Consider the following 23,476-nt stretch of genomic DNA (forward strand, 5'->3'; position numbering starts at 1 on the left):
TGGCACTTTAAAACAATCTAGACATTTGTATTAAACTGTCAATATTGGTTTAAGGAGTAATTTTACAAAGATCCGTAGTTGGGGTCCCCAAAAGAAAATAGTTTACCCACTGCAGAGGTTGAAGTGATGAGGAGCCGTCGATTTTGTTTTGTGTGCATAGGCATACGTAAAAAACCTGAAAATAGTGACAGTCACTTGCAGGCTTTACTAAAAATACTGGCAAGGTCATCATTGGTACTCAAACTACTTCTTTTCTGCAAACTGCTATCTGACACCATCATTGGTGTTCTTGTATTAATAAAAACATCACATTACACTAGTACTCTTCTCCAAGGAGCTCATCAAAAATAAATGTACTGCTGGTATCCTGCAAACTACCAGGAGAGTAAAAATCTCAAGTGGAAATATAATCCTAAACCCTTGAACAGTGGGTTTTACAACATTATTAAATTACTGATTATTTCAACTGCGTTGAGTGTTTGAAATCCGTTATTTTTAACAAAATATCGGTATGCCACTGACGCTCCTTTCTAAAGGGATTTGTGTAAAAATGCTCAAATGCTTCATCTTGTCAGTGTCTGCGGTGAGACGGCGGCCCTCCAGGCCTTTACCTGTGCCAGCAGATGCACCTGTAGGAGAAGCCGCAGCACACCTCTACCTGCTGTCCGCTTCACAGGGAAGTCCCGCCCCCCTCCGGGTTGAGCTGCAATCCCATTGGCTGGCGGAGTGAACGAGCGCTGCCAGTGTGGAGCACCTGGCCGTCAGTCATCGGCGGGTCTGTAGTGGAGCTGCGTACAGTCAACTGACAACACAGCAATGCGGACGAAGGAGGACACAAACGAGGGGAATTGTCCGTTTTTTTGTAACAGCCCGGCGGGTCGGGGCTTCATTTGGTCGTAAAGCCACACGCGAGTTGGGGTCTTTGTCCACAAAACCCCGCAGAAAAGGACATTTCTCAGGCTTTGGAAGCGGCTGCGGGGCGGATATTTTCCCGACAAAACCCTGAACCACATCCGTATTCCCAGCCTCGTCCGTGAGGGAGACTCACTCAGAATGATTCCTCAACTCCTTTTTTTAAACTATTATCTTTAATCCCGTTCTTTTTTGTTTTGTTTTTCATAGCGCCGCTTCTACTTATTAGAGACTCGCTATGGTCGACTCCCCTACGATGAAGAAGACTTTTGTGGTCCCAGACATAAAGCCATTGGATTTGTATGACTGCACTAAATCAAAAATATGCGCAAGTGTCGGATGGCTGCTGGCAAAGTCGTACGGCAGTGCAGGTAGGTGTTCGCAGGCCCGGCGGGGTGCAGTGTTATTCACACAGGAGCTATAAAGACCACCATCCTTTTGTTGTTCACATAATATGGAGCGAGAAGCACATGCACGTAGAACTGCAGTGTGTGTATGTGTATGTATGTATGTATGTGTGTGTGTGTATGTATGTATGTATGAGTGTGTAGTTCAGCGATTTTCACCACAAAGAGCCGCATATGAAAAGCCCACCCGCATTTTTCAGTCTGACACATGTCATTTGTTCTCGCTCAAAAGCTTGTCACATTTCAGAGAGTGTCAGTGAAACGGGCCTGGTCCTGCAGGCCTGATCATGATAACCTAGTTTCTTTCTTTTTTTTCTCTTTTTTTTCATATTCAAAGCCACCAGGTTTTAATGGGAAATTGCAGGCTGCTGGGTATGTTTTTAATCCGGTTACACAGACATGGCACATGGGGCGTAGATGTATTTCAGTCGTCCTCTCCGTGATGGTGGCACCTCCTACTAGCCAAAGTCAAAATGCACTTTGGATTAAATGCAGCAGCTCAGTGAATACACAGCATTGTCATCTAGCATGAAAACTACCTTCCTTACTCAGCACAATCCATGCGGTTGGGAGAAACCACCCTGCAAAGCACAGCCAGCTCCAAATGTGCACAGATCCCAGCTTCTGTGTTTTGAGACTTTGTTGTGGCTTAGTTTTCTTGAGAGAGGCCTTCCCACTATAAGCTTTGACCCTGAGATGATAACAGGTCTTCTTGTTTTCCACTACTATCAGGTAGATTTCACAAAGGAGGCAAAATAATCCTGTTAAGGAGAAAAAGAGAAATGCTCGTCCTCTTTTGTTGTCTCACCTGAAAAACAAGACTGCACTCAAAATATTCTTCACATTTTTCCAAAGTATGTTTATGTGTATTTACTAAAACACATAAAAACAACAACAACTCATTAAGGTTAGTGAGATGTGCAGAGGGTGAGGGTTTGATATTCAGCCAAGTTGGTCTGAAAACAGTTCAATTGTAGTGGACTTTAACAACATGACTTGTGTGTTTGACAATCCAGACATACCCTGTTTCAAGACTCCAGGCTGCTGGAGCCTGTGTGTACTCTGTTAAGCACCTCAGCCACTCCCTGTGGTCAAAGTCACCTCATGTCAAGTTGAAGGAATATGTAGATAAATACTGTGATGATGATAACATTTCCTTAATCAGCCTCGTGCCCTTGCTGATGGTTTCCTGCCATCTCAAACTGACATCATCTCGCTGCTTCCCAGCAACCTGAGTGTGTAGATTGAATAGGAGACGGGCAGAAAGGGTCATCTGCCGCTCTCTCTGTTGAATTTATTTTTAATTCTATGTCCTAGCAGTACAGAATGAAGACCCACTTGTACTGTATCAAGTTCAAATCTGTTGCTGTTATAGGATTAGAGTACCATTGTGTTTGATAGTAACTGATAGAAGTCTTGTCATTTAGCACCTTCAAAAAACACCTAAGTTTGATAGTTTAAAGGTATTCCATATTCAGTGGAGAACTGTTTAGAGTGAAAAATGACCATGTTGGTGTGAATAAAAACACGTCTATGTTGTAAATAAGAAAGTGAAGTGTTAAAATGGAATATGGAAATGAAAATAGAATACATTTATCTTCAAGTCCTTCCCACTCATGTCGACCACAAACAGACCTGTGCTTTGGTACCGGCAAACATTATGTTTGTGACATTTCTTACTTTTATCAGTAGTGTTTTATGTATAAGATAGATAGGGGAAAGGTTTTTCATCTGCCCTCGAAATTGTTTAAGCAGATGACGTGATAGATTATTTTCTGAATGACTCAAGCGAGTACGTGCACCTTTTTTAAGATTGGAATGAAATCACTCTTGATTTACCTGTTTTGTTTTTGGGAAAGGCTGCCTCTTCAACTTGGCAGTATGCTTAAGGTTGGGATTTCAACTCGTCCTTCAGAAATCAGACCTCTAATGTTTGTTCGTTATCTATCTATAAACTTAACTCCTATATCCCAAAATTAATAAAAAAAAAAACAATCCACCCATTTAATTCTCAGGCAGCATTTTGTAGGCATTGAATGAAAACTCAAATTTCAATCGTATCATTGTTAAAATACTTTAGCATGTTGAACACCACCTCGGCTTAATGTTTCTGTTGGGTCACACTGACATCCCATTGGAGTGATTACTCATCCTCTTCCAATCATTGTTGCGACCATGGTGAGTCAACAAGGGACGAGGACTTGAGGAGGATGTTAGCTTGTGTTAGTGTGTACTTAATAGCCAGAAAAGGCTTTTGGTTACTATGTAAAACTCTTAAAGGTGAATTCACGAACATATTTATTTCAGAAATATAGTGTGTATGAACTTAATTTCTGACTTGACTTGAACAAAGATTTATTGCAAAGCTACCCCATGGTGACAGGTCTTTGTAAGTTGAAGAGCATTACTTCCAGATCTGACTGTGATATTATGTCCACACTGATGAGGCGTCTGGAGGAGAATACTTGCTAAAACAAAGGTCTTAGCTTCACATTGTCACCCTGTGTTCTAGTTGACGTCTTGTCAACCTCTAAAGCAGCCATAATGTAATCATACTCTCTGCCTATATGATGTATTTTTGTATACACTGACCCTTTAATGCAATTTAAGGCTGCTGTGCAGTAGCAGATCCCTGCCTGTGTTGATGTGTTACAGGATGAACGTGGCTCAGAGGAGAGGCATGTTAATGTTAAGTGGACGTGTGAATGTATATGGAGATGAGTTGCACTTCACGTGTTTTGTTTGAAGTGTGTTTCTTATTCTTCTGAGCGGATGGTGTCAGAGGCTGGCTTCAGTACATGAGTGTTGTGCGTGCATGCATATTTATCTGGTTCAGCTATTGACTGAATGAATGGAGATACATAATTTGCTGCACATGCAGTTTATTCATGATGTGAGCTATTTGTTGATAGTTATTACGTGTTCAACAAATAGCTCAAGACATTAGATAACTGCATTATTGTGTTTTTTTTCCTCCAAAATGTGTAGTTTAGATAAGTATAAAGCAATCCCTTCCCATGTTCTGTGCTTATATCTAAGGTGTGTTTGTATTTGCTGTGAACTCAAAAAACAAGTGGTCACGTGTCAGGTAGACTTTCACCACAGGCGCTCTCACCACTGCTGGGTTTTGGGGCAACAGTACCTGCTTTGTTGTAAATATGCCTCTCTTTTTGATCCTTTTCACCACATGATGAGGATGTTTACAGCACAATTATCAAAGAACGTTATAAAAGTTATAGCCAATAGTTCTATCAAATCACATGTACTCCCAAGGCCTTTGTGTTTTCCAAAATGAAAATTTTTCCAAAATGTAATTTAGATTGTTTAATCAGCATGTATGTATTGGTGCCTTAACAGGACATAAACATGGAAACCTTTCCTTTTGAGCTTTCGGCTTTTATGGTCTGGATACTTCTGCATGTCTGAGCTGTAATAAATTATTTAAAGTCTTCCAGGGTTTCTTGAATATTCCAGTAACAGCCTGACAATGTGGATGGTCCAATCTGTTGGGCTTTTTTTGCAAATTGTTTGCATATTTATCTTATTTGAAGGAAGAAACAAGTGGCGTGACAATTGTTCATACTGTATCCACTTTTTTATTTATTTATTTTTTCTAAAGGCAATCGGTCTACATGAATGTTAAAGACAAGGGGTAGATGGGGATGTCTTGTCTGGCAGCCATTTGAAAGGTTTAAATATTGCTTGGTTTTAATCAGCCTTTGCTTAAGATTCCGTTGTTTTTCTTTTTGTCTAGTGACTTCTCTTTTACACACATGGTAATGTCTGTGACATGACCAGCACGCCAGCTCAATCAGTCAATGAAGCAGAGGAACACATGCTTCTTCTTATCAGCAGGCTGTCCAAATATGCAGATCAGTACAGTAATGCAGATATAAGTTAACGGCACTGAGCTGCTTATGGCTGCTTTTTTTTTTTTTTTTGCTTGGTCAGTATTATGAGTAAATTTCTTGATTGCTCACACATCACACTGATAATCTTTGCTTTGTTTGCCAGCTGTTAACTTCTTTATCTACTTGGCAAGGTAAAAGGTCAGCGACAACTCCAACACATGCTCCCTTTAGGTACATTGGATTAAGTCTCTTAGTTAAGCTCTCCTGAGTAAATGTTTAGGTATTTGGACTTCTCTACATAAAGAGTGATTCTCCAGCGAACATTATGTTAATATGCTAATAAACTTTGTATACCTCTGACTTTGGTCTTCTTACACAAAACCAGGAGATAAGCACTGACCTCATGATCTTTGAAAATGACAGAGAGGCTGTTGCTCCAGTTCTTTCAAACTCACAGGCTTGTTGTATTAAGTCTTCATGTTTTCCTTGAGCTGCAGCCACGTAAACATTATTGTAGCATCACATTTGTTTTTGCTTGAGAGGAATGACTAATTAAATGATTTAACTGAAAAACTAACTAGTGTTGCATTTAATGGTTCAATTGGTCATTCTGCTCTACTTTTTGCTTTTTTGATTCACATTAACAGCATTGATTTTGTACCAAATAAATTTTATGTGCGAAACACAAAACTGTCATTCATGGTCTGGATGTCTCAAAGGGAAATCATGCTCATATCAATAGCTCTCAACTCCATGAGTATTTGCATCTTGCGTTTCCTACAGGGGAATATGTCTTTTTGTTTTTAAACATATAATTGTGGAGCCTCTTCTGCATATGCTGTGCCACTAAGTGGATGTGGGGCGGTGTTACATAATTGTAGTTTCAGCACACATCAGAAGATTTATAACAAAGCGACCCATGTGGTGTGACAGACGATATTGTCTAACAGCTTCAGTCAAATTAAAGTAGAGGACTTGGGGCTTTGTCTGAGGCATGCTTTCTGTTGTCTGGTGTCAATGGATCCATTTACCTGCCTGTGTGATGATACAACACTGTAGTGATACCTCCCTTATAATTACCCCCTCGCGAAGTACAACCTGAGACTTCCTTCAACATACATTACTTTAAGATTTCTACTTTCTCTTGTCAGACACACTGTTGTATTTCAGCCTGAGCCCTTTAAAGCACCAAGACGCTAACTGAAGTATGTTTGCGTACAGACAGGGGCTATTAAGTTTGCTGCTGGTTAGTTCAGTTTTGAAGAGGGTGTGGCTGCTGTGTGTGTTTTTAGGATAATCTTTGCTGTGCCGGTTGTCTTGACAGAAAAATACCCAGCCTGAACAGATTATTTGGTAATCATCAGCATTACTAGAATCATTGAAGTTGTAGACTAAAATCGGCATGTGCATGATGTCTGACGATCTTTGCAGCTAAGCTCATGTGGTCTGAGAAGAGAGAGACGAACAAGTGGTAAAGCACCTTGTAATCTGCAGATGCCAATATTTGAGCTTGCCATGCCCCACTAACCTTGATGCTTGCCCTGCTCTCCTCGTATATGATTATAGCTCAATTGTATACGCCAGCTGTCTTAATCTGCCCAGTGATCCTGGCAGAAGGCAAGGTTCCCTGCCAACGTAAAGGGAACTGCCATTTGACAGAAAAATCTGGTTTAATAGTAATGACACGCATTTGTTTCCTCTGCATGTTTTTAGTAGAAACTTTGGCGGAACCTGTCTAACCAAGTATGTTTGTTTGTTTTTCTGTTCTATTCCTCCTGGTAGAAAATGTCCCTGCTGAGCTGCGTGACCCATTCTACTGTGACCAGTATGAGCAGGAGCACCTTAAACCTCCAGTCACACGCCTCCTTCAGTCCTCAGAGCTCTACTGTCGCACCTACAGCCTCTTACTGGGCAGCGCCGGACCGGAAGCGCAGCCCAAAGACAATGTCGCCCTGTTGCAGCTTCTCACTCAGAGAGGGATAGTTGCCAAAGATGAGGACTCAGCAGTGACTGATGCAGACCTCCGACATAAACCCATCAAAATGGTAACATCATTAATGTTTGATAGAGTTTCTCCACTATTTTTTTCCACCCTGTGCAGTGAATGCCTCCTCTTGTGAAACCTGATTTTCTGCTATCCAGGAATGTGTGGAAGGGGTCAAGTTCACTTGGTTGCTGATATACGGGCATGTTTATGCTTTGATTCTCGGGATTAAAGGACATCAAAAAGACCCCCATTTATTCAGCCCTACCCCCACCCCCCATGCTGCCCCCAGCTGATCCCAGAGGATAAGTGGATCCAGCTGCTTGGGCTAGGCCAGTCACAAGGGATGACTGCTTTACTTTCAGGGCGTGAGTGGGAGACGGTCTAGGTACAATAGGCAGTCTAGATCAGGACAATGGGGAAACAGTTCTGTTGAAACTCTAGATGCCGTGTATTGGGAAAGTACTCTGGAGTGGCTCAGCGAGTTAAATCTAGAGGAACAGGTTTTGCTTCTTTGGCCTTTCAGCTAGCGGCAGTAGCCTTCTTTCTTTCATTCTTTTTTTTCTCCCATGTCTTTTTCCTGCGTTTCTATAATTGAACTTTTTAATTGTTTATCCCACAGTTTTTCTGCTACAGTTTCCCATACGTGTTCTGCTCAGTTCCTCTTCCAGATTATTATCCTCCTCACAAAATGACAGTTTTGCATGCCTCAGCCATCTGGGTTCATACACATACAGGCTGTTTTGGAAAGCTTAGTAGCATCTCTCTGGGGAATTGAAGTTAGAATTGCATTGGGTAAATGTTGTTTGCTGTTTGCAGCCTGCTTCATCATCGCAATACTGTGGGGAAAGTGCTTTGATGATGTGTTTGCTTGGGAGATGTATTGTAAACTGCATGCAGGGGTGTAGTTTGAGTGCAAGCTACTGTGCGATTCCTTTTTTTAAATTAATTATTAGCTTTGTTTTGTTTTGTTTTATCCATTATCTTTAGATAATTGCTGGTTTTATTTTGTTTGAAATGTAACCAGTTTAGTATTTATAATGTATGTAATATGTAAAAGGATTTGTTTAATGAAAGTCCTCTTTTCAGCCAAATGTTCTATTTGAGATCTGTGCAGGTCTTTAGCCCATTATTACCTGCACAGTCACACGTACAATTGCAAAGTAATGCTTCAGAAAGTATTCACTGGATAAAATTATCTATCTGCAGCTGCAGCTGCAGCACCAGCAAAAATGACCAAATGGCCCAGGTCATTTTCAGGCAGGATGCTGCTGTATGTTCTGTTTTAATTCCTCTGCTTGCATGCAAGTGTCTTAGCACCAAGTTACGTTTTCAGGTCAAACCACGGTTCATCTCGGCTGTAAATCCTAATCGTTTAACTCCTATTTTGGCTGTGACGGCTAATGCAGTATTTGATGTTTGCTGTTTTGGTGTACGAGCCTTCCAGTCACTGCTTGGCTGCTCTTTGAGCTTGTCTGCCACAAACTGGCACTGCAGCTCCAGTGTAGCAAGCAAGAAAAGTGGGTCATGCTGCAGCATTAGAAGGATGGAGCATCAATGTGGGTCTTGGCCAGTAAACGGCTTTGCAGCATCAATCTGGTGCAGAATGGCTGTATATTAAAGCTTCAGATATCTGTGTCAGACAGGAGAGGGTAGTATTTAGTGCATGCTTGTGAAAGCATGTCGAGTCATGATGCTCATTGACAGGAGACAACAGTCATGTACTGTTTGACTTTTACGTGCAACACATATTAACTCGATGTGTTTGTGTGATTTTGGAGTCAGGTGGAGATTTTCATTGTGACCCATCACATCCTTGTGTCGCATGATGCATGTCATGTGCTAGTGAGGTGCAAGTTGTTGAAAAAGGACAAATAGTATTCCCATCACTGCTAATCTCATAAATGTACAACTGATGGTCTGCAGTTTGTCAAAGACTTTGGAAATTCAGATTTTATTTAGCATATTACAATGAAGTTGATTCTTTTCTTAACTGAGGAGCAATTAATGTAAAGGTCCGACTTTGTAATATTTGGGAATCTGTTGATTACGGAAAGTCTGAAATTACAAGAAAATGTCTTAAAGTTTGAAGTCAATGTAAGTCTATTAATTTTCATTATTTTATTTTGTTTTGTGATACTTGTAAAGGTTGCCCAGCATGTGTGGGAGGGTAATATCATTTTAAATAAGCACTATTGTCTATGCAGGCCAGGGTCATCCTAAAAGAAACATTCTCTGGATGACACATTTGTAGCTCCAATCCTCCAGCGTTCTCCACCAATTACATTTTATATATTGATGTGTGCTTTCTTCTGGGAACTGTCCTTCGAGTGGATGCCCAGCCCCCCATCACTCCTCAGATTTAGGATAAAGATCTTTGAAGATTAGAGATAATCTGCCATGCAGACTGAACGTCATCATTCGTGATTGGATGACACACCAGAGATGACCACTGACTCATTCTGAGTGTTTCATAGCGTCAAACTAATTGTTTATGTTTATTGTTGTTTAGAATATTTTGCATGCATTCCAAATGCTCTCACACCTATAATTATACAAGTGCTCGGGTCCAATATTGGTTCCCACCATGCCAAAGTAAGTCATGTAGCTATAATTCAGATAACCCTCTTCCTGGTCCCCTGTTGGTTTTGGATGGGCGATGACACTTTGTCTTAAATCATCACTCTGCTGTGTTGGCAGGTTTCTGGTCAAGTGAGCATCATTCAGGAGCTTAGCAGAAAATAATAGTGGCAGACGATCAGAAACACTAACCATCATATCAGATAATTTTTTGTTAAACTACTTTGGTGCCATGCTTGATTGAACACTAAAGTGATTTAACTTTTCCACTGTACACTGAATAAGTAAAGCTGCAGTACAGTATCTTTTCCTAATCAAACGTACAATTTATATACTTATCACTGTTCCCATGACCTCCTTTCCAAAATACCCAGCCGGGCCCCAGGCTTGCATGATCCTGTTTGTCTCCCCGCCAGTAGGCGTCGGACGGGGGGAAGGGTTAAGTCATATTTCAGACATAATCAGATTTTACCTTCTATCATAATCTCACTTAATGACCAACAAGATGCCTTTGCACTCTTTGTTTAGCACAGTTGTTGACATGGTTACACAAGCTGATTTACCAAATAAGACCATGGAGGCTTTATGTTAGTAATGTTAATTGATTAAGGTTTTTTTATATATATAATTTCTTTTCTTCACATCATTTTTAGTAATGGTGGATGTTTCGGCGCAAGAGCGAGGAGTGCAGAGCAGTGCAGCAGTCAGGCATGTACTGAGATGCATTGTGGGTCAGCTGGTTGGTTGTTATGGTGATCTGGCAGGCTCTGTTCGGTTGCTCCTCTCTCTCCTCTCATTAGGGTTGCTTGTGATTTAGCTTAGCGAGCTCTCCTGGGGCTGCGCTGGATCCTCTAGCAATCCCACCCCTCCTCCTCCTCCTTTCATTCTACTCTTTTTACTCACTTGTTACTCTTTTCTCTCTTTCTTATCTTAATAATTATCCCAAAGTTTGACAACAAGGTTAGCTACTTTCAGAAAGTTTGTCAGTCATTTATTGTTTTTCTTGTGGCCATCCAGTCACTCTTAATGAAATTATAGCTTCAGCCTGTGATGTTGGTAAATGTGTCACCCTCTTAAAAAGTTTATACTGAAGAGCAGATCTATTGAAAAGATTTTGCTGCTTTTTTGTAGCAACTAAAATACTGGAGAGCAGAATGCTATAAGTTGAAAATATGCCGAGTGATCATTTTCTCCACTTCATTAATTTATTGTATTACTCAAGTTTTCCCTTAAAAGATGATGTAGTGAAAACAGTGGTATTAAGTAATGTTTACTTTAGTTTGATGCTATCAAGTGTACATGAATCTTTCGACGCATTACCCACAATTTAAGGGGTAATTTGCAGTGTTGAACTGCACCATTTATTTTGTACGGTGTCTAATCTTCTGTTGGCCCCATTTACAACCATGTGACGATGGCAAAAGAAACAAAATTAGTAACATGGCTCAGAACGGTTTGGAGTCACGGTACCACGTCACATTGACTGCACTGATAAACACAGTTGAAATCTCACATATGATATGAGGCAATGTTGCTGCACCGAATTACACGAAACGTTACAGACCTCTGCTTTCATGTCAAACAAAGCAATTGTTTAGTATTCAGGTTTTGTTGTCCAGTTGTAGTTTCACGGTTTGCATATACAGTATATGCTTTACTTTATGTTGAACCTTCTGTTTTCTCAGGTATCCGTGCTAAATTACTGCTCTGAATCAGACAGGTGGTGGTTAGCACTTACAATATTGCTTTCTTGAAGTTCAATGCTCTCTTTCTCACTCTCTTTCAATTGCCATCGAAAAAAAACATGTCTCTCGCAGACACATGAACAGCTGGCTTAGTGTTGACAACAGTATTTTGAGGGCAGGGCAGGCAAGTCAGAGCCACACAGAATATCCACAGAGCTTGGCCCAACACTATCTGACAAGCCTTTCCCGGCATACCCTGCTGTGCCTGCCCCAGCTCCAGGCCTGCCCAGGTCAGCACTTTACATCAAGGTTGAGTAGGCAGACATGCAGCCAGGGCTCATGCATGCGGTATGAGTGCTGCCAGCCCTCGTCTGGGGCTACATAAGAGGTTGGAAAAAGAATGTTTGTCCTCCATGGTGGAATTTACAAGTAGGAAAACGGGGTAGGCACTGATTTGCACAGATTAGACTCAAAATTTTGACTTGCGTTTGAAGGAATGGCCCCGTGACAGGAATGTGTTGTTTGTGACTGGCCCGCACTCACTGTTGGCCCAAATGTATTATTATAACATGTTTTTGTTGCACCTAGCCAGGAGTAATGAGAATGGGGCCTCTATGCCAATGTTGCATGGAGCTTCAAGTTTCTCTAAGTCCTGTATTCCATTTATAATTCTGGAAATTGTTAACAGCAATGATGTCCAAGGTTTAGTCACTCGGAGCCATGTACAGAAAATCACACGAAGGACCAGGAAATTCTCAAGATGCTAAATCAATTTTACCTCACCTCTTTTCCATGTGATGTATTTCCTCATTCTTTTCTTTACTGATCTTTTTGATAATGTACAATCAAGTTTATGAAATTTGGAATAACTATCTTTCCTTTGCTTATAGTGCTCACGTGATTATACTTGATTTGTCTTTTGTTTGTAAATTAAACAACTTTAAAGTGATTAACATATTTGAAATGTTTTAGGTTAAGCATAAAGCACTGTTTGTTGCAGGGCCGTGGCACAAACGGTGCTCAACATCTAATAAGGTAACAGGTTTATAGAGTTAAGGCGCTCACTCCGACTGAGCTGATAATGTTGGCGGTTCGTTTTAATGGGCTCTAGCTATTATAAACAGCTCTGTAATGGTTTTCCCGAGGATGAGGAAATGTATTGTTGATACAAACCCTTAGGAAGGCTTGTTTTTGGCTTCATAGTTGTATTTGTGCATAAAAGACTATCTGAAGATTTTGTATCTGTTGTGTTGTTCTTATGGAGGATTAATTTCTATAATCCTGGTGAATTAGCTACGGCAGTTCATGTCATTCTGCAGTCCTCTACATGAGTCACACAGAAATATTCAATGCACATCGGGTAAGGGAAGTGCAATGAACAGAACGCAAATAAATGGAAAGCAGCTGAGGAATGAAAGTGCTGAGACACATGTGTTATCATATAACTGGGCCATTGCCTATTTAATAAGTGCACAAACATGGGTCCAAAGTACAAGTATGTTGACTAATGTTTTCTGGCTGAAAACTTTTGCCAGAGTAACTGCTGACTCACAGTTGGCTTTGAGTGACCTCTAGAGGATGCAGATGGTAAATACAGCTAGTGAAGCAGCTGGTTACTGTAGTGTAATATGCTCGAGCACTACAAATGCATGTGTCTAACATTATTGTGTTAAATATGATTGATTGTTGCTGTTGGGGGGAAACTGTTTTTTATTTCCTGTCCGGTCTCCCATGTGATTGGTGCAGAGTGCTCACCTGGCAGTGATGGATGCCTTGATGGCTGTGGGAGCCATGGAAACGCTGACTGCGGTGAAGACGTGTGACTCTGCTGTGCAACTGGGTGGAGCGTCCAGCTGGGAGGATGCTCTGCTTTATTGGGTTAATGAGGTAAGAGGCCGGCCAGAGAATCTCACCTCTTGTCTTTATTCCGCTCAGTATTACTGAGACTTCAGACTTGTTCTGAAACCTGTCATGTAGATTTCGGAGTGTATTTTTATTTTTTGGAAAACATGCCACTCTTATTTATCCAATGCACTACTGCTTAATCTTGGAATGTCTGTAAACAGTTTTCTTTTGTTGTTTCGCTTTCAGTTAAACCAGAAGCTGAGAGAGCGTACTGAAGCAACCCAGAATGAGTCTTCCCAGGCCATTACAGAGCCCCAACCTGTTCAGCCCTCTGTAAGTTTTACTCAGTATTTTTATTCAAACAGTTTTATTAAATACACAGAACATACTGCAGCCTAGTATTATGTTCTCAGCACTTTAATTTCCTAGAACAGAAAACAGATAAAAACAGAAGAAACATTTCCAGATACCTGCAATAATGGGTGTGGCCCGCACACTTTGCTTGACTCCACCTGGTTTGTAACTATGGTCAACAAAACACTGGCAGATATTAGTGTGGGGTGTGATAGTGGTAGGAATACAGATGGAGTCACGTTTAGCTTCAGTTTTGACCTATTATGTGTACTCTCCTCACTCCCTTTGAATCTGGCAGCAGGTGAAATTAATAGGTGTTTGTTGTCCCAAATACGAGGAAAGATGCCAACCTTATAAACTGAGTATGTGAGCTTTATCTCAATGACAATTATGGGGACACATTTTTGTTGTAGTGGCAAGACAGATCCATTCTGAATATAGTTAATTTAGACCTATAAAGCATTTAAACTCGGCGGTCCTCCCTTTTGTTTGGAAAAAAAGATGAAGGTCCACGTCCACTAAGAGAATTTGAAAATCACTCCTTATGTATTCTGTCTGAAATACAGTCTCTTATCCACAGAGACAAGTTGCAAAAGGCTTATGTGAACTATTATGAAATATTAGTGCCTGGAGTGAAAGATTTAACAGCCAATCGAGTGAAATTATCCACAATATACCAGGGAAGCAAAAATTGCTATAAGATTTTATAATGATTTGAATGCCATTATTTTTTTTTCTGTTCTTAAAAACAAGCTTTTGTGAATATGAAAAGTGTTTGTAACTCAACATTTTTCAGTATTCTTTAATTAGCTGTTTTTAGCTTTTGTCATTGTGTGCACTAACAGAACCCTGCTCCTCAAGATATTGCCTTTGTTCTCCAGCAATCACTTGAGGCCTCTATTTAATAAGGGGGTCAGACCGAGTCCAGCAGTGTCCGGTTGACATATTAGAGCCAAGGTCAATGCAACCGTTTTGTCAACAAGGTTGGCTTTGTCATTTTAAGAAAGTACTGTCATCCAGCCCTTTCTCGTGTGTGTCTAGTTCTTCCACAGCAGGCTTAATAGCTCTCCTTGTGCTCCTGTTTTCCATTCCTTTGCTTTTCTATATTTCCTGTCCCTTCCTCTGACAGTGTCCCACTCGCTGGTACTGGAAACTTGTTCCTGTAAGTTCCTTCCTTTCCTCTGCCTCCTTCCCCTGTCCTTCCATCCATCCAGTGCCTTCATCAAATTTATCACCAAATATCTGATAGTCAGGTTTGTTTTGTTTTATACACTTTTGGAGGTGTGAGATTGCACTGTGCATCACATCCTTTGGGTTTTTATTGCATTTAATGGCATGAATGTGTGGAGTGGGGCAGGTCTCTCTGTGGACAACAAGTGCTGCATGAATCATGGACTGTATCATCCAGAACTTGCGAAGCTGCCACGTACAACCGGTTTCACTGGTGTTTGACAGAGGTGTGTGTTTGTGTGGAAATGGTTATAGGGTTAACACACACACAGGCTTTGAGTCAGCTGTTCCCTGCTGACAGTGGGCTGTTTGTTTGCATACTGTTGTTGTACCTGAAACATGTTCTTTCTTTCTGGGCCTTAGCATGCCCTGCTCTCTTTGTTTCTCCTCTGACCTTCACTTGAATCTGTTTCTTCAGCCAAAATCTTCCTTCATATTGCTTGATTAGCTTGCAACCTTTGCATCTTCCTTTATCAATTGCTTGTCCTGTACTCTCTACCTCTGATCCAGCCTTACCATAACATTGGTTTGTTGTGTTCTTGCTTTTGTTCCTTTTAACATTTTGTGTTTTGTGCCATTATTTCTAGAAACTTACCCACCAGGTTTTCAGAATTAAATTTGACCATGTTTGATGCTGCTGACAAATATGCATCGTGTGAACATACTACTAAGGTTTACAGGACGTTGTTGTTTCTTTTTCTTGTAGCTCCGGTACAGAAAGGATAAAATTGAGTCCAAAATAAAGCCCACCTTTCCAGTAGTAAATGAAGTTAAAGACCTCTACAGTGGCTGCGCTGTTGCTGCTGTCATCCATTACTATTGCCCTGGATTACTCCGACTTGAAGGTATCAGTAAATATTATCAACCTCCATGTTATCAATAGTATTTCAATACTTGATTTAAGTCAACCTAACTCAAAGTTCCTTTCTCTTTAAGATTTTTGTATGAAGGAAACCATGTCTGCTGCAGACAGTCTGTACAATTTGCAGATCATACGTGAATTTTGTGACAGCTGTCTGAAGAACTGCTGCCACTTGACACTGGAGGATCTGCTATACACACCTCAGCAACTTCAGGTAATGCTGAGCCTCCTGATCATGAGTTGAATAAACAGGACAGTAACAGAAGCGCTGTGCTGTCTTCTTCCAGTCTGACTTATTGTGTATGTTTTGTTTAAGATTAATTTGCTGAGCTTCCTATCAGAACTGCTTTCCTGGTTTGAAGTGCAAAAGCCAGAATTTGTTCATCCAATTGACTCATTAGGTAAGAGTGACACATTTGTTTTCACTTTATTTGTGACATTATCGTAGATATCACATCATTTAAATTGTCTGGTTTTTTTTTTTTCCTTTGTCAGATGCATCTACACCAGTAACACCAAGTAGCTTGAGTGGAAACAGGTACAGAAGCTTTCTGATAGTAAGTTTGCTTTTATTGTAGTTTATCATATGGCTTAATTTAAAGAAAGGCTATTTCCCTACTTCACAGTTCATCTCCCTCGATTTTCAAGAAGCCTTTCCTTCCAATTTCATCCCCAGGATCAGGTAAGTTTCGAACCACACTTGGTCATCATCCCGTTGAGTCCACTGAATCATTCCATATTGTGGTTCACTTATTTTCCTCTATCCTTGTTTGTCTTTTAGTTATGTTTCGTGAAATACTCTTTTTCATTTTATGGAATTTGTAACTTGATTTTGCTATTTGTGTATATTCCCTTCAATTGGTGTTTTGTTTGGTTTATTTGTCCATCCCTGTGTGGTTTGCATGCCTTTATATGTCTGTGTGTGTCCCATTGTGCTCAGGATCTTTGACTCAGTCTACCTCAATGTCTCATATAGAAGGAGTTGGAAAGACATGGAGCAAGAAACCTCTCAGGTATGACCCATATGCTGAGTTACATTTATACCTTGACATTTTATTTAATTTTATTGTTGATATTTTTTCTTCTTCTCCTCCATAGCCGACCCTTGTCAGCAGTGTCCTTCAGTATCCCTTTTGGCCTGGACAGTGATGTGGACATTGTGATGGGCAATCCTGTGATAACTCGCTCTGTGAGTTCAGATCAGCTCAATCCAGCTGGCCAAAATATGACCAGTGTGCCCTTCACCCCACCTGAGGACCTCAGCCATTTGCTTACGAAACCTGGACCCAACGGTCCACAGAGAGCATCGTGGTCCACCCAGACTCCCAGTGTTCCTAGACTGCCAGAGGAGAATGGTCTTGGACCCAGTGAAACAGGAGAACTGCCTACCATTGAAGAGGCCCTCCAAATTATTCACAATGAGAGCAAAATGGAGCCTCGTTTACACCCTGATGGTGCCCCAGATGGCTTCTACCTCCACTCACCCGATGACCCTGCTAGCTCCAGATATAACAGCAGCATGGCACCCATCAGCAGCTCTGCTCCAACACGCTCAGGAATGATGTACCGGCCCGCAGGAGACCCTAGAGGCCCCGCTCGAACCAGGAATGCCTCTGAATGTTCACGAGATGATGACTCGGTGCTGAGGGACGGCAGTGTGGATTCAGATGCCTCAGAAGATCTGCCTAAGGCCCAGTCCACTCCAGCCACACCAGCCGCTGGTGCACATTCTGCTAGAGACCACACTAAAGAGGGGCTTGATAGCGGAGTGAAGTTGACCAGCTTTGCAGAACGCAAGAAGAAGCAGGTTACTGATTCTCCGAAAACAAGTGACTCATCATCTCCCAAGATCACTACATGGGCACAGAAATCTGAAGAAAGCCCCCAGCCCCAGAGTCCACAGCTGGGCAATGAGATGACTGAGCTGGGCGTTCGTCTTGAAGAAAAAAGGAAAGCTATTGAAGCCCAGAAGAAACGAATTGAGGCCATTTTTGCAAAGCATCGGCAACGACTAGGAAAGAGTGCCTTTCTGCAACTAAAAAAAGAGCAGCGTGAGGATGAAGGTGAGGTGAAAGGAGGAAATGGTCAAATCAGTACCTCGTCCACAGAGGAAGAGCTCTCTCGCTTGACACTAGAAGAAAAGCTAGCTCGAATAGAAGCGGAGGAACAGCGAGAACAAGATGAACGGCACCCCTCAGTGGAGGATAACACTAATGTCAAAAAAGCCACTCAGGCCAGTAAATCTCAAGAAAAGCCTGGCACACCAGGAGAAATGGGCCCTGGAGCACCTGGTGAGAAAATGGTAGCTCCTTTAGGTGACTATAACAATGCTGTGTCCAAGCTAACTGCCGCTCTTAGCTCTCTACAAAGTGACATGCAGCGGCTTACTGAGCAGCAAAATCAGCTCATCCAAAAGAAAGCTGCACCTTCGACCAACAAGACCTGGGTTATCCCAGCCAGTCCGAAAACCTCCACCCCAAATATTGCTCCTGCACGCCTGTCACGAGAGTCCACCAGGGATTTAAATTCAGCCTCCTCTTCTCCGTCTCCATCTCGTAGAATCACAAACCACACCACTCCTCCGAAATCGCCTCGTGTTCACCGACGAGCCCAGTCTGTACCTCCTAAAAGTCCGAAACACAGTCGTCCTGTGGACGTGAAAGTTCCAACCCTGTCAAGGGTTCTCAATCCACCTCAGAATGTGGACCGCATTCCTCATCTTCGCCGGGTGAATCCCTGGCAATCACAAGTCCAGACTTCATCTTCATTCTCCATAGGTGACACCGAAAGCTTAGATGAGCTGCGCTCATCTGGACCAAGCCCTGTCCACATGCCTACACTGACTCCCAGTCGCACCCCGAACCTAACTCCTACCCCGACTCCATACCATGTTGCAGATGACACCCTGTCAGAAGTGGGCTCCACTGATGGACAAAGTATATTCAGCATGGACCTGGAAGCTGCCTCCTTGCATAGTACTTTGGTTAGGAAAGATGGGCTCACGGGGGCAGGCTGCAGCTCTGGTGCCCCATCAGAGTGCTCTTTTGAGAGTGATGCTCCGTCTGCGATGGCTAATGGCAAACGTGGCAGTCTGGTCGAGATCTCACTCTCTGCCCTGCGAGGAGATGGAGAGGAGGAAGACCAAGTGCCAGACGCTTTCTCTGACTCCAGCGATCGGACAGAGCCAGAGTCAAAAACAGGAGTTGGTTTCTTTTTTAAGGTGGGTTGCTGATTCTTCCTTAATATGTATTTATCTTTCTATAAAAAAAGATTTTTTTAAATAGCATTGTAATGGGAGTGCTTTATTTTTGTCTTTTTTGCTAGGATGACAAAGCTCGACCAGAAGATGAGATGGCTCAGCGAAGAGCAGCTTTGCTAGAGAAACAACAGAAGAGAGCCGAAGAGATGAAACGACGCAAACTGGAGCAGGAAAAGGAAAGAGAATCAAAGTGAGAATAGTTTTGTTCAGATATCTGCATTAAAACTCCAGCTATACAAAGTCTCCATTTAATTCTGTCATGTTTGTAAAGATTGAACACTACTGCTGTCACTCTTGTAAGGTTTTTGTAGCATATAGTTGGTGATTAGGATTGTTAGGATTAAGGTGAAGTTAATCATCATTTACTGTCCATTGTTTAACTTACTAGAAAACACTGTTGCCATTACGCATCTGATGCATCTGCTTTATTGCATTTTTGCGTTTTTGACAGCTATTGAACGTTTCTTCCTTTACTTTTAGCAAGCCCCAGTGGATGATCATTGAAGGCTGGGCGAATAAGAGTGAGGACAGACCCCAGACCCCAGTCACCCCTCCAGCATCACACACCCCACCACCAGAGGGGACCCCTCAACGCAGAGGAGACTTTACTCGACAGGAATATGAGAGAAGGCATCAGCTTAAAATAATGGAAGACCTGGACAAGGTGCTGAGGCAGAAACCAACCACAGTCCGTGGAGTGAAAAAGCAGAGACCCAAGACTGTGTTCAGAGACGACTCTGTCCTCAGCCCCGCTAAAGGCTTCATAGGTAAATGCTTTTTTTGAATTTACCACTGAGATTCACAGCCACTATGCCATCACCCTTCTCCTACGTTGAGTGTTTGTTTCTCAATCTTGTTTTTTTTTTTTTTTTTTTCTTTCTCTTCTTCTTCTTGCTTGTAGGCACTAAGCTGAACAAGGTGTACTCTCACTCGAGCATGAACCTGTCCTCCATGGCTCATGACTCTGGAAATCTGACTATCAGGAAGTCTCCCAGGTAATCTGAACAATGACTGTGACTTGAATTATTCTCTGATGATGATCATAAAGTGGAAGTGGCAGAGTCCAAAAAATCTGTACTGACACTGTTAAGATTTCATTGTAAGATATTTTATCAAAGTGAAATGTACAAAATTCAAGCCGATTCATTCTCGCATACATATCATGTCCTTATATTTTCAGAGCTCAATCCATAAACCCTAAACATAAAATAAACTGTTATTCAGAATACAGTGACCAATAATTATTAGAATTGATTTCAATATGTGAATGTATTTAAGTGTGCTGAATACAGACGCTGTGGTAGCTGTTATCAGTGTTTTCAGGGACAAAGGTTCATGTGACTTACAACATGTACACACAGCTACAAGGTCTGAAACTGACTTCCTCACTTAACTTTTTATTCTCTCTAGCCGATCACACTCTCCCGCACGATCCCGGATGATGTCACCAGGACGGAGGAGTCCCCACAACGGAGAGAAGGACTGGGAGAATGGCTCCACCATTTCGTCTCCAGCCTCAATCCCAGAATACACAGGTCAGTGACAAGCTATAATAAGAATTAACTGCTCTTTGCTGTTGCTTTGTTTGGTACCTGATGCCTTAAATGGCTGTTTTGCAGGACCAAAGCTGTACAAGGAGCCGAGCTTTAAGTCCAACAAGTTCATCATTCATAATGCTATCACTCGCTGCTGCCTGGCCGGCAAGGTCAATGAACCACAGAAAAACAAGATTGTAGAGGTAAGCCAGGCTCTTGTGTCAGAGTCCAGGTTCATCCTAACTAGGTTACAAGTGACGTACTTAACTTTTTTTTTTTTCTCGTGTCTGTATTCCCATCATTAGGAAATGGAGAAAAGTTCGGCCAATCATTTTCTCATCCTTTTTCGGGATGCCAGCTGCCAATTCAGAGCGGTTTATACCATGAACCCTGAAACTGAGGAGATGGTGCGGCTAACTGGTATTGGGCCCCGCTTCATCGCATCCGAAATGGTAGAGTCCATTTACAAGTACAGCTCTGACCGCAAACAGTTTACTGTCATCCCGTCCAAAACCATGTCCATGAGCGTTGATGCCTTCACCATCCCTGGCCACTTTTGGCAAAAGCGCCCCGGAACGCCCAAAAAGCTGGGAACCCCCAAATAAAAGACTTCTCTTAGTTTGGTAGGGATGTTACAATTCAGGGATTTTGCTCCCAATTTGACTTTGATTTTTCCTACTCTGGCCAGTGTGACACTTGAGATTGTTTATTATCCGATTGGAATAGCAGCGAACAGTAACACTGATTTTAGTTTTTGGCCAGCCATAAACCTGGATCAATCAAATAAACTCCACATGCCATCAGAGCAGGCCAATCACTCAATCAGCTAATGTATCTACAATTTTTTCATCTCCTGAGAACTTCTGACCGGCGCTACCTGGATTGTAAAACGCAATGTGACTGATTTTGTCCGGATGAAGTTTCTTCCTCCCCTCGCCTCATCATGCCTTGCCTTACCCTGCCATGCCCGAGTTTCTTCTTGTGACTCTTAGGTAAGAAAAAGAGAGGACAACCACACTGCCTTTGCCCACACAATGGTATTTTTGGGGCACAAGTAGTTTTCACCCCTCTCAGTTCTGCTTGCTTTTCCTTTTGCTGCCTTTTCTTCTTCCGGGGCTCACTTTCTCTCCGCTGAGAGACAAGTGACTCAGCTCTCTCAGTTCTAATGGTAGTTCTCCCCTGAAAAGTAATTGCAGGTGTAACACTGCTCTCTTATGAATGTAGGGCACACACTAAACACTCATTGCATCCGGAGGTGTTTTTACAGTTTGATCGGGAGAGAAAAGAAAATACCACAGTGGGTGGTCCCTTTGTGGGGAGCACTGGTAGGGACTACTGTGTTCGTCGCTGGACTTGCAAACATAGAAATGGGCTGTGCCCCACTGTGTGTGCACTCCATCAATCTCTCAGCTGTAGACATTTGGATGTTTTTTTATACTATTTTGACTTTTTTTTTTTTTTTTTGCTGGATAACTTGATTCGGCCTTCGAGAGCTGAAAGGAGAATGAAAATCATGTTTTTGTTTTGTTTTTTTCAACTTTGGACGATTTGAAATGTTACCTGAGCTTATCTTAGAAAAAAAAAAACTGGAAACATGAAGGAGGGCTTTATCATGTGTGATCATGTTGAAAACAGCTTTGTGTGAGAATGATAATCCATGCTGATTTAATATATACTGAATGCTGAACTTTTTTTTTTTTCTTCCACAATAATTTGTAAAAAGTTGACCTTTGTAAGCTACGAATAAGCTAGCCTGCTGCTTAAACATAAATGAGATGTATGTTTGAGATGAGTCTGAGTGAATGAGAATAAATAGAAATTGTCAATCAGCCGGAATTGCTCAAACGGTTTGTCTAGGGATTAATAAACCTTTTAGGTCACTAGGTGTCTGTTTCCTAAATTGTTATTCCCTGTTTGTGTGTCTTGGCATATAAACAGTAGGTTTCTTGATGAAGGATCATACTGGACTGTAACAGCCCTCATCTACCCCACAGTCTCTAGAGACGCCTTCATTTACAACTGGGGGAATGTAAAATGCCAAACTGCTCCTTTTTGCCAGTGTCCATGCTCTTAAGAATAAAAAAAACTAAGCCTGCGTTTGAAACCACTACATCTGTCAGGAATGAGCCCTCCCCTTCCTTCAACGTACTTCGCACTACAACAGCTGCTGATTTACAGCTGTCTTTCTTTTTTTTTTCTTTCTTTCAAATCACTAATTGCCTCCAAGAAATGTGCTTGAATGAGATTCCAGTACAGATGTGAATTAAAAAAAAATGAAAAGTAGCAACTAGAAACATGGCACAGTGATAGAGTGATAGTTTGTATGGGGTAGTTCTTATGGATTTAGCTGATGGTTGTATTTATGTGTCTATAAAACTAGTATGTGCTAGCAAACACCTTATGGTTTTTGTGCAATTCTCTCATGAAACCCCCCTACCCAAGACCCAGAGGTGTATTTATTTGCTTCAAGTTAGTTTGTGTATTTGATGTTTACTTTCAGAATTCCTTATTTGTTTTCTGGGTTGAGGTTATGAGTGAAATACTCATTTCATTTAAGTTGTCATACCAATTATGTTTTGTTTCTCTTCTGTTATCAGATCTGCCAGCACATTATAAATGTTCATTTCATAAACTGACTATCCTTGGCAACTGGACCACACAATAAAATCCTTTTTAAATCATCTGTTTTTTGTTTTTTTCATGTCATGTTAATTTCTTTTCCCATATTCATTGTTTGTGTTCATAATATTTTGAATGGAATCGATAAAAGCTGATATCAGTCTGTACAACTTGCATCTGTTGGGAAACTTTTGCTACAGAAAAGTCCACTGAAAAACCTGACTTGGCTAAATGAGAAAGTGATACATCTTTAGACCGATATCATTATTCACTGGTTTCCCACAAACATGCCAAAATCAAATTATATTGCTCCTTTATTTAATATTTTAAACTTGTCTGACCACTCAGATGCT

At 41.5% G+C, this 23,476-nt stretch overlaps 1 protein-coding gene across 2 annotated transcripts; it reads left to right on the forward strand.

Annotated features, from left to right (window-relative positions):
• Nucleotides 1-773: 773 nt before the first annotated feature.
• Nucleotides 774-23,187, forward strand: camsap3 (calmodulin regulated spectrin-associated protein family, member 3). 2 transcript variants are annotated; one of them, XM_080488714.1, is made up of 18 exons: nt 774-1,033; nt 1,123-1,283; nt 6,953-7,215; nt 13,166-13,306; nt 13,511-13,597; nt 15,555-15,693; nt 15,785-15,924; nt 16,027-16,111; nt 16,206-16,248; nt 16,337-16,392; nt 16,651-16,723; nt 16,809-18,930; nt 19,035-19,159; nt 19,450-19,736; nt 19,871-19,964; nt 20,380-20,504; nt 20,589-20,707; nt 20,810-23,187. In XM_080488714.1, the coding sequence occupies exons 2-18, from the start codon at nt 1,151-1,153 to the stop codon at nt 21,107-21,109; spliced, it is 4,332 nt and encodes a 1,443-aa protein (XP_080344840.1). In that variant the 5' UTR covers nt 774-1,033; nt 1,123-1,150; the 3' UTR covers nt 21,110-23,187. The 2 variants fall into 2 exon arrangements, with proteins under 2 accessions (XP_080344840.1, XP_080344841.1); XM_080488715.1 differs by having other exon boundaries at nt 780-1,283.
• Nucleotides 23,188-23,476: the final 289 nt, after the last annotated feature.

The sequence above is a fragment of the Lipophrys pholis genome (assembly GCF_963383615.2).
Source record: "Lipophrys pholis genome assembly, chromosome: 19".
NCBI lineage: Eukaryota > Metazoa > Chordata > Actinopteri > Blenniiformes > Blenniidae > Lipophrys > Lipophrys pholis.

Coding starts and splice junctions, on each gene's coding strand:
- camsap3 (XM_080488714.1), top strand. CDS start 1,151: ATGGTCGACTCCCCTACGATGAAGAAGACTTTTGTGGTCCCAGACATA. Junction 7,216..13,165: donor GACATAAACCCATCAAAATG/GTAACATCATTA, acceptor TGATTGGTGCAG/AGTGCTCACCTGGCAGTGAT. Junction 16,249..16,336: donor AGTAGCTTGAGTGGAAACAG/GTACAGAAGCTT, acceptor CCTACTTCACAG/TTCATCTCCCTCGATTTTCA.